Source organism: Elephantulus edwardii, unplaced genomic scaffold, assembly GCF_000299155.1.
Source record: "Elephantulus edwardii isolate Elephantulus edwardi_28Jun2011 unplaced genomic scaffold, EleEdw1.0 scaffold00056, whole genome shotgun sequence".
NCBI classification, from domain to species: domain Eukaryota; kingdom Metazoa; phylum Chordata; class Mammalia; order Macroscelidea; family Macroscelididae; genus Elephantulus; species Elephantulus edwardii.
Genome location: NW_006399806.1, coordinates 7,479,024 through 7,490,410, shown reverse-complemented (window position 1 = coordinate 7,490,410; position 11,387 = coordinate 7,479,024). Strand labels below are relative to the sequence as shown.

Here is an 11,387-nt window from a genome sequence, read left to right as displayed (position 1 = left end):
TGAGCTTAAGAAATGCTTAACGAGTTTGGCCCTTTTGATTTTCCGACTCTAGCTCCTCGCACATTTCATTGTAGTGTTTTGCTTTGTCATTCCGTGCTGCCTTTTGGAATCTTCTGTTCAGCTCTTTAGTGTCTTGGATTCTTCCTTGTGCTTTGGCTTCTCTACATTCCAGTGCAGTCAGCAAATGAGAGGAAGAGCCCAATGACATAGTGACTTAGCAAAAGGCTCTAGTGTGCCAGAAATTGTAAGTATGACACGGGATAGGGCAGGGTTCAGGTCTATTGTTCAAAGGGTTGCTATGAGTCATATTTGGCTCCACAGCACCTAACAACAGCAACATGCAGCTGGTATTTCAAATATCAGTAGGGTCATGCTTGGCAGACAAGTTTCAGTGGAATATCTAGGTTGAGGTTAGGAAAAAAGGTCTGCTAAACTATGTCTGAAAATGAACCAGTGAAAACCCTATAGTTAGTCACAGAACATCATCAAATACAGTGCTGAAGAGCACTCAAGTATTCTGCAACTTCCTGTCAGTTCTGTGAGCTCTTAGAAAAGGATAACATGTTATTCAATCCTTTTTCCTCAGATAGAATAGTGCCTGATGTTTATAGGGATCCAAGTTTGTTGAACCATTTTTCTTCTTTGTTATACCAGTCATCACTTCCCAGTTACCTATGGCTTCATTTTATTTCAAATATCTTATGACTTTCATTTTTCCTGAAGATGCCTTCATCTTCTACTTGCTGAGCTATCGAGACAACTGAGCATGAGCTCAATGAGCACCTTCACATCCATCTTCTTCAATCCAACACTTTTCTTGCCTCTGTCCTGTTTGCCATCCCATCCCCTACTTCCATGGGGAAGAGGTTTCCTTTGATATTCTCAGTTTAATGACTGGTATTATTTGATATCAGACAGTATGGTGCATTGGGAGAAACTAGGGTGACCTGAATCTTCACTTTGCCTTTGAGTGTGTGACCTCCTAAGGATGTCTTAGTTTTTATGAGAATTAATTTCATTATATCAAAAAAGAGTGAGAATAATAAAACTATCTGTACTTTCTGAGATGAAATGATTGAGATAATGCGTATCAAAGCATGTTAGAAGCTCTGAAATGGTCCATAACTATTTGTAGCTACTTGAGTTATTTGTAGCTACTTCATCTCATCTACGTTGGGCATATTTTTAGGAGGAACCAGTCCTTGGAGGGAAACATGATGCTGGGAAAGGCAGAGGGTCAGCAAAAGAGACCCTCAGTGACATGAATTGACACAGCAGCTGCAACAATGGGCTTGAGAATGGCAGAGATCGTGAGGCAAAGGACCAGACCTGTTGTTCATAAGGTTTCTCTGAGTCATAATCAACTCAAGGGTACCTAACAATAACAACAACAACATAAAAAGGTATGCGTGTTTCCTTCTACAAGGCTCTTAATATAGCAATAGAAAAATTAAACTTTAAGTTAATTTTCTTTATTTTGATTGTGTGAACATAAAATAAACTTGTAATTATTTGGGTCCAATGCAAAATTTTGTTGGGAGTATTGAAGCCTGCATAACAGAGGACTACTGGAAAAAGCATTGATGAAGTCACTATTCATTCTAGGAAATTCAGCAATTAGGGTCCTTATCTCAGACTACATCAGTGATCAAGTCATCAACCAGACATCATCTTCCTCACTGATTCCTAGGGTAAGATAGCTTGTGAAATAAGATTGTAGCTAGTGTTACAGGCTGAAAACAGTTAAAGTTGTACTTTGTTCTTGCTGCTAAGTCCCATTGTGCCCACTGTCACTCTCGGGCATCCTATGAACATTGAGCTGAAACCTTGCCCTGCCCTGTGCCATGCTCATCATCTTCACCCTGCTCAAGTCCCTCAAGTCCATTCTTGCAGACACTGCTTTAGTTCATCTTGTAGAAGGACTTTCTCTCTATTGCTGACCCTCTATTTTCCAAGCATGATGTCTTTTTGTGAGGACTGGAACCAGCAGTTATGCCGAAAAGGTACTGTGGTGATTCAGTGGTAGTGTTCTTATCTTCCATGCAGGAGCCCAGGGTTTGATTCCTGACCAGTGCACCTCGGTACAGCTAACTTTCATCTCTCAGTAAAGGTTTTCATGCTGCTATGATGGGGAGCATAGGGTCGCTATGAGTCGCAGGCGACTCGACGGCACATAACAACAACAACTACAACAACAACAACAACAACATGATGGGGAGCATACTTTACCACCATTCAGACTAAGAAGGACTAAGAAGGTTGGCAATCGACTTCTGAATCAGCCAATGAAAATTTTACACAACAGTCTACAGTAATTTGGGGTCGCTGTGAGTCAAAGCTAACTTGACAACAACTTACCATGACATGCCCGCCTGAGGAGTCTGTGAACATTCACATCAACAAGCTGTTATCCTGTGAAGATGTAAAGAGTCCCATTCTCACATGCAAAGGAGTTCAGAAGGAACAACAATGACTCAGGGACCTTAGAACATCTCCTTTCTCTTTGTTGGAAGCTCTTAGTATTGTATAGGGAACAAGTCCATGTAAACCCAAAGCTGTTTGTTGACTTTCAATAAAGCAGAAAAGACACATCCCCAGGGAAGGTCTGAGGGAGGATGACTTCCTCCTCTGTGGTGCCATTTCATCAAACCCATGAAAACACTGGCTAACACCAGCCTTCATACCTGTTATCTCAGGAGAACCTACTGGTTTTGTCTGGTAATATTTTATACCTCCCTTCCCAATTCCTTACTGGCTCCTTTTCATGTCTTCAAATATGCCCAGGTGTCTTGTATCTTCTATAAGCCTTGTTTGAGCATGCTGTCTCTTTATTCCAGCTATTATCTGTGTTTGCTCTATACTTTGTTACTAACAAGGTTCTCAGAAGAATGATCTATCTCTGCTCTTTCCATTAGCTCCTAGCATGTACTCTTGAGCTCATGATGATTGCTTCTTCCCTGAACACTCAGTCAAGGTGGACAGTCCTCAGCATTTTACATGGTTGACCACTTTAAAAATAAAGTAAGCTTTTTGTCTGATTTATTTGGCATTTCATCACAGGGATTCTGTCTTTAAGGATGTGTGGTCCTAAATTAAAACTCTGGCTGGGTATTATAACAGTGTGTATTAAACGAGTCAATGTCTGTAAAATGCTTTGCATAACATAACACATGGTAAACGATCATGGAATGTCAGTTGTTACATTATGGGAATGTGGCTTCTCTTTGAGGATGCGCTGGTGGCCTAGTAGATGAGGAGGTATGTGGCCAATGCAAAGACAGGAGGTCTGAACTCACTGGCTCCTCTGAGGAAGAAAAATGGGGAATCATTTCCATTCTATTTACATCATCTGAAAACCCACTAGATGGTCAGCTGTGAGTCAGTTCCAACTCAACAGCATTGAATTGAGTGGTTGGGTTTATTTTTCTTTGGCTTTTGTAGAATCTTTTTCCCATTGCAACTCTGTTCTAGGCTCATTCCCTAGACTTTTCCTCTCCTTTCTCTTCATTTTCCTTGTTTTATCTCATATTTAAGTGCCTCCTTCATGTGAGAAAGTCCATGAACTATGATGCCTGCAAACACTACCTTTCCCCTGAGCTTAGCTTATTTCTATGAAATCCCACTAAAATTGTCACCACTTTAAGTAAACATATCTAAAATTCATGTTGTTTTCATGTGTCCAATAAATCCTTCTGATTGTCATATCTATAGGAGCAATACTATTAAGTGCTAAGTCTTGAGATTCTGCCTTCTTAACCTCTTCCTTCTCAATTCTTCTCACCAAATATGTGTGAAGTCCTGCAAATGAACCCTTCAGAAGGCCTCTCACATTTACCCATCTCCTCAAATCCACCTGCACAGCTTTAAAAAGGTCCTTCCTTTGCCCTGTATTCTAAAATAACATGATATTCAAAACAATAAACCTACTTTATAAAGAGCAGTATTTTGAGATTAAAATTATAAAGGAGCATGGCCAAGCTGATCAACATGCTTAGGAAAGCTAGAGAAGCTAGAACATTCCCTTCCGGTGGCTACACAGTCACCCTGCAGGTACTAGGCCTATGAGAATGTGTACCGTCCTGAGCGCCTTTCCTAAGAACTCTACCTCGGGCAGGTCAAAAGACGTTAGTGTGTTCAAGTCAAATTTTAGTGCTGCTTTTTTTGGAATATCATCGCATTCAGGACAAACAGCCAACAAACTGGTTGCTGTTGAATGACTTTGACCTAAGGTGGCCTCACATACGGTGGAACAGAACTGTGCTCTTAGTGTCTGACTTAGGAGAAGTAGACCCCTAGGGCTTTCTGCCCAGACACCTCTGTGTGGACTAAACCCTCCAACCTTTTAGTCAACAGTCAAGCCTGTTAAGTGTCCCCCCAGGTACTTTCCCGTTGTACAGCCAGGAAGTCTTCTGTATGAGCGATGGGATGGACTCTAGACTGGCAGTCTGAAGGCTTGGGCTACAGTGGAGAGTCTACTGGACTAAGAGACCTGCTTCCCAGCTCCAAAATGAAACATTTGTCTGTGATCATCTTTCATGTTTACATCATCACTAAAATGCTACTTCCTAGTCCTCTGAGGTCTATGGATGTTTGTGATATGTGACCTTATCTCTAAAATTATATTATGTAAAACCCAAAACAATCTGAAGGATGCAAATATAATTTTAGTATGTCTCTAACTCTAATATCGAAGTGACTGATAATATCTGAGATAGCATTAACATTTTACTGGAAGTATAGAATGTGAATATGTGAGGTAAATATGCGTGCATATGTAGAAACATATGTATGTACATATGGGTAATGTGTACATGTGTGTGCATGCTTGTAAAGATAGAGGAGGAGAGAGAGACAGACAGAACAGAGACAGGGTGCTCCCTGGTGGTCTAATGGTAATCTGTTCAAAGCCACCAGCTTCTCTAAGGGAGAAAAAGGATCAGTCTCCCTGCATAAAGATGCAAAGCCTCTGAAACTCAATGTAGGCCCACTTTAAACCAGACTCAACTCAAAGTTTTTGTTATTAGGTTCTATCGAGTCAATGGGGACTCTAGCAACCCTATGAACAGTAGATCTTAACTTTGCCCTATTCTGTACCATCATCACAATCTCCAACACACTGAACCCCATTGTTAAAAGTCACCATGTCAATCCATCTGATTGTGGGCCTTCCGCTCTTATGCTGACCTTCCACCTTTCTAAACATGACGTCCTTCTTCTAGGACTGGCCCTTCCTAACAACATGCCCAAAGTATGTGAGACAGAGTTTCACCATTCTTGTTTCAGCTTCACTTTCTCTGTGACAGACCTGTTTGTTATCTTAGCAGACAAAGAGATGCTCAGAACTCTTCTCCAACACCACAACTCAAAGGCATTAATTTTTATGTCATCTTTAGTCATTGTCCAGCTTTCACATGCATAGCAGGCAATTGAGAAAATCGCAGTTTGGATCAGGTGCATCTTAGTCTTTTAACTGACATCATTATTCTTTAGTACTTAAGAGAGGTCTCTGACAGTATATTTTCCTAATGCAATGTGTCTTTTGATTTCTTGACTGCTGTACACACATGCATGCACACATATGTGCAAATGTGCGTGTGTTTTAAATGAGTTATTATTTGTTGTTTGGTTGTTTGCCATTTAGTTGATTTTGACTTATAGTCATGGTTGGTTTGTTTTCAACTAGAAGCACATTAAAATGCATATTCATATATCACAATCTCATGGTGACATTAGGAGATATTGCATTCCTTTTTTGCTTTGGAAACAAACTGTGTGGTTATTATATCCACAGTCTGAAATGTTGCATGAACAGATTCTTGTTGGCGATGGGGCATTCCAGACTCGTGAGTAGGAAAGAACAGAGGAGGAGTGCTTTCATAATCAGGTGACCTCCAGGTTGTCATTAGAGCTGTGACTTGAAAGAATTCTTTGTTCTTTGTCCAGGCTTAACAGGACTTAGGGGTTGGCAGTTGGCAGAGGATCAAAAGTAGAGTTGTAGAATTCTGGCTTTGGGTGATACCAGCAGAGGGAGGACAGCAGGAAGGTTAAGAGTAGGGTTGGGGCCATGCAGTAGCGGTGGTTGGAATCCTGTGTCCACCCCTCCCTAACTATGTGCTCTTGAATAAGTTATTTATCCTCTCTGAACCATGTGAAGGGAGAACAAGACTTCATCTCTCAAAAAGCTGCTGTAAGGATTTAATGACTATGTATTGATCACATTATGTTATGCGCCATCAAGTTGTCCGCAACTCATTGAGGCCTTATAAATAGCAGATCTGAACCTTGCCCTATCCTGTGCCATCCTGACAATCTCCACCTTGCTCAAGCCCATTGCTGCAGCCACTGAACTGAGTCAGTCTATCTTGTTGAGGGTCTTCTTCTCTTTCATTGACCCTCTCTACCTTTCCCAGTATGATGTCTTTTTCCAAGAACTGGCCTCTCCTGACAAAATGCCCAAAGTATGTGAGATGAAGTTTCACTATTCTTGCCTCTAAGAAGCATCCTGGTTGCACTTCCTCTAAGACAGAGTTCTTTGTTTTTTGGCAGTCTATGGAATATTTGGTACACTTCTTTAAAAGTCAGCACTCCAGAGATCTTTAAATGATTATTCTTAACAGACAACACTTTCGTTTTACAGGCGAGACAAAGAGATTCAGGATCCTCTGGCAAATTAGTGACAAATGTAGTGCTAGAAGCAACCACACCTCCCTCCCCATCCTCCTCCTCCTTCTTTGGAATTACCCGCCTGACCACAATAGCTCTTCAGGACAGAAATGAGAGAAGATGGGGTGGGATGACTAAGCAGATGCTTATTAGTCAGTCATCTCTCCTTTTCTCATGCTTCCTCCAACTCCTTTCTAAATGTCTCTAGTATCTGTACCTCCCTTTCTATTCTGTTATTAACCCCCATATTTATATTTAAGACTTTGTTAAAAGATGTATCATCAAGTAAAGTCACTCCTGCCGAGTCATAGCGACCCTTCACCAGGTTTCTGAGGCTGTAAACTTTTCCAGGCGTAGACTTCCCATCTCATCTTTCTCCCCAGAACTGACTGATTCAAACAGTTGACCTTTTCGTGAGTAGCCTGGCAAATTATGTACTACACTCTCGGGTCTCTTTATCATCTAGCTGTTGTTGTTGTGAACTATGGAGTAGAAACTGATTCATAACTGACCCTCCAGAGGCTTTTTAGAGGCAGTAAATTGCATCTGATGAGATTTCCCATTGTTCTCCCACAGAGCAGTTGGTAGATTCGAACGGTCTGCCTTTGGCTGGCAGCACAACTTTTTGTCACTAAGCCACAAGGGCTCCCTTAGCATCTCATGTTGTCAGCGTGTGCCATCAAGTTGTAACCGACACATAGCTGAACCTCCAGGAGGTTTTCAAAGACAATAAGTCGCAGGGGAGGAGACTGACCTTTCTTCTCCTATGGAACAGGTGGTGGATTAGAACCATGTACCTTTGGGTTGACAGCACAATTCCTTCCCAGTGTGCAATGTCATGAAATTCACTGCTTCCGTCTCTGTGATATCCACTGATATCTACCAAAAAAAGTAAGCTAGATGCTGAACCACGGTGAGCACCACGTTGTATCACTGAAAGGGTGACTGTCCTATTTCTGGGCTGTGCAACCTGGTACATTATTCCCCAAATAAAGCCAACATCACTTCACATCATATTCTAGGCTGCTCAGGATCTGCCCTTGCCTACCACTCCTTCGTGTGTATACTTCTCATTTTAGTTTACTTTTTGGTGAATAAAGAATTGATTAAAATACTTTAGTTTCAAATCTTCATGCCAATTTATATATTTTTGTTTCCCACTCCTAGAAACAAAACAAATTAAACACTTCATAGCAACCCATGTGCGTTAGCATGTGTGTTCCTCCCATCATGTTTTCAATGGCAGTTTTTTCCCAAGCTGATCACTGTGCCTTTCTTTCTAAGGTCCCTCTTGGTGATTTCAAACTTCCAACCAGCAGCCACATGCATTTACTGTTTGCACCACCCAAGGAACTTCCCTAAAAACAAAAAACTCCAACTCATTGCCATGGAGTCAGAACCAATTCACAGCTGATCCTCCAGTGGTGGTGGTGGTGGTGGTGGGGAGGACCCAGGAGTGTAAATTCCAGAGGAGGAGATTGCCCATCTTTCTACCAAGGAGCAGCTGGTGGATTTGAACTGTCCAAAAGATACCTCTTTTAGGGTAGCAGCACAACTCTTTGCTTACTGGGCACTGCTGCTGCTGAGAGTTTCCTATATGTCTGTCACATTTCTTACCCAGAGTAACCCAAGCTCTAAATCCATTCAATCTGGGCCACCCAGACATCTGAGCTCTTTTCTAAATGGCCTGTGATAGTGAGCTCCCATTCATACCTGAAGATTTTGTTCGAATTGTCTCTAATTTAAAAAAAAAAAAAAAACAACAAACCAAACCAAAACATAAAAGGCAACTGAAAGACAATCTCAGACAACTAAAAGACAATATCATACAACTAACTAAATTTAACCCATGCAAGTAACTCAATTTAACTCATTGCTATGGAGTCAGAACCAAACCTCCAGCAGATTTCCAATGTTGTAAATAGCACATACTGAGGCTGCTGATACTTTAGGATTAGAATCCCTAGAGAAGTGTACTGTCACTCTCTATAGACTAGGTCACCTGAATTCTCCAGAAACAATATAAGTTTGAGACTGGTTAGATAAGTAATGATATATCTGTTGATTTGAATATCACATGTATACAAATATATAAATTATATATAAAATGTTATATATTTTAATTATATACATAAAAAATGATGGAAGTGAAAGTTAATCAATATAGAAAAATGACATATCATTGAGTGAAAAAGTGAGTCAATGCAAGAAGTGTAATCCTAATTTTCTGGAGCCACTCTCGTCTTTCATACTTATTTGATACGTGCCTCCTCACCCAGAGAAGAGTTCTGTATCCTCACGGACAGCCAGAAGCAGCTGCAAATCTGTCCTGGAGGAGTGTAACCAGGGCGCTCTTTAGAGGTAAGGACGGTGAAACTCCAGCTCAACTGCTTTGGATATATTATCAGGAGGGGACTAGGCCTTGGGAAGAGACATTTTGCTGGGGAAAGTAGAGGATTTCCTCCTCCCCTCTCCTGAAAAAAAAAAATCCACAATGGGATGGATTGCCATAGTGATTGCCATGATGAACTTGAGCAGATGGAGATGTGAGGTTGGTACAGGATAGGGCAAGGTTCATTGTTGCTCCGACAGTTGCTATGAGGTGATACCTGATTCAATGGTACCTAACAACAACAGCAGCAACAAGAACAACAGCCCAGAGACTGAGTCTGGGAAGACAGGCACCAAAACAGTTGAGAATATAGTTAGTCTGGATGATAGGATGCTGGGTAATTCTACTTTATTTTTAAAATTGTGTTATTAACTATTTTTAGAATGAGACAAAAGCATTATAATAATAGCTTAAAGTATGTTGGGGTTTGGTTTTTTTTTTTTTTTAAAAAAAAAACCTTACCTCAGTGATGCCTCTGGGGACTTTTGCAGGCACCCCATGCGGCTTTGTCTCACATCTCCACGTTTCCTATCCTTGCTATAAAGCTGTGTCTCACTGCCTTCTCTCTCATGTGAGTGTGAGGTGTGCAAAGACAGGAAGAATACTGATCCACCTTTATATCCTTAGCTGTCTGCTGCGAGAGAGAGTGCTCGACACGTATTAGTATCAATGAACACCTTTCAGATGAAAGGAAAGAAGAGAGAAGTAGTGTTAGCTTGAATATCCCCGAGCCTCCTCTATACTCGGGTGTGATTGAATTGTCTGTAGTAGAGAGAGGAATGGGACTGAATGATGGTATTTTTTTTGCTTTACTTCCATGGAAAGAAGTAGTTACCATGACCACACTGCGGGAAAAGACACTAAGCTATCTGATAAAATGCAGGAGAAAAGAACTCATTCCTCTCCTCAGTAAAGTGCCAAGAAGTTTTTAAAAAGAAGGGTTTAGGAAGAGTATTGATTTTGTGATCATCTACCTATCTGCAAATGCATCTGATCCTCTAAACATCCATTCATCCAACTATTTGTCTATCCAAATTCCATTCAATATGATTTTTTATTCAGCATCTGCTATGTAATGCCACTAAGGAACTCGGGTGGTGAAGTGTACTATATATGGCACTGCTAATCAGAAAGCAGCTGATTTGAATCTGCCAGTTGCCCCAAAGGAGACAGATAAGAGGCCTGTCTCCTCCTGTACAGATCCATAGCTTTGGCAAATTCGGAGGAGGGTTGCCATGAGCTGGAATCTACTCGCTGGCCGTGGGTAATGGGTACAGTCTGTCACCAGGGGGCAGTGGTGAACAAAACAGACACCACACAAATCTAGGCTGCTGTGCTGACCTCGTCACTTACAAAGCATTGTAACTTTGGAAAATTCACTTGATCTTCTTTTTAACCAATAAATTCTAGATTCTAATTTCTCTATCAGTTCCTCAATGGACAAATGGTTAAATGCGTGGCGCTGATCAAAAGGTTGATGGTTCTAACCTACCTAGTGGCACCTCAACAGAGAGTCCTGATAATCTGCTCCTGAACAGGGATAGGATCCTATGGAACATTCTATTCCAGCACGTGAGAGGCCACCATGAGTCAGAATTAACTTGGCAGCAACAGTTCATCTTTACAGTGAAAGGGATTGGAAGAAAGACTCTAATGGAAATGGAAAACATCACCGTGCCCTGCACAGAGCAGGTGCCTCACAAATGATCATTTGGGAGTTTCACATTCCCCTCACCCCCCGCACCTCTCATCAGCCTGAAGTACAGAGTTTTTACCAGATTCTGCCGCAGAGCAGAAAGGATCTGCTGGCTGATGCTGGCCTGGATCTCGAGTGGGACCTGGGGTGAATTGATGGCACATTTTACACTTACCGGTCCTTGAAGAAAAGGAGCTCCTTTCCCAGCATGGTCACGGCGTCAAAGGATGTGGTAGTTTCGCAGACGTCAGGGTTGGATGGGTTGTGCTGGGGGATATGGGGCATGGTAGGCTTTCCTGGGAATGTTTTCCGAGGTCCTAGGATTCAAAAGGTCTTGGTCAAAATGGTACCAGGAGCAAGGAGTCTACTATACATGTCTTCTCTACAAAATCAGGTGAACGTGACCCTTTTGTTTTGTGTATAGTGTAAAAAGAGCGGCTGTTGATGGCTCAGAAAGGCTGTTGAGGGTTCAGCAATAAAGAGTTATTCTGACAATGCGATGGTAAGCAATTAAAATCCAACATCTGCTCTGCAGGAGAAAGAGGGACAATCTCCTACTGTGTGATTAACTGTCTCTGAAATCTGCTGGAGGGTCAGCTATGGGTCAGTTTGGACTCAACGGTACGCAACAACAAC

General features: G+C 41.6%; 1 protein-coding gene across 1 annotated transcript in view; it reads right to left on the bottom strand.

The window, feature by feature from the left end:
• The window catches only part of MMP20 (matrix metallopeptidase 20), a 77,636-nt gene that overhangs the window by 29,141 nt on the left and 37,108 nt on the right, over positions 1-11,387 (bottom strand). Inside the window, exon 6 of the mRNA XM_006887307.1 lies at positions 10,927-11,068. Within this exon, the coding sequence (XP_006887369.1) occupies positions 10,927-11,068 (142 nt within the window). The remainder of the gene's footprint in view (positions 1-10,926; positions 11,069-11,387) is intronic.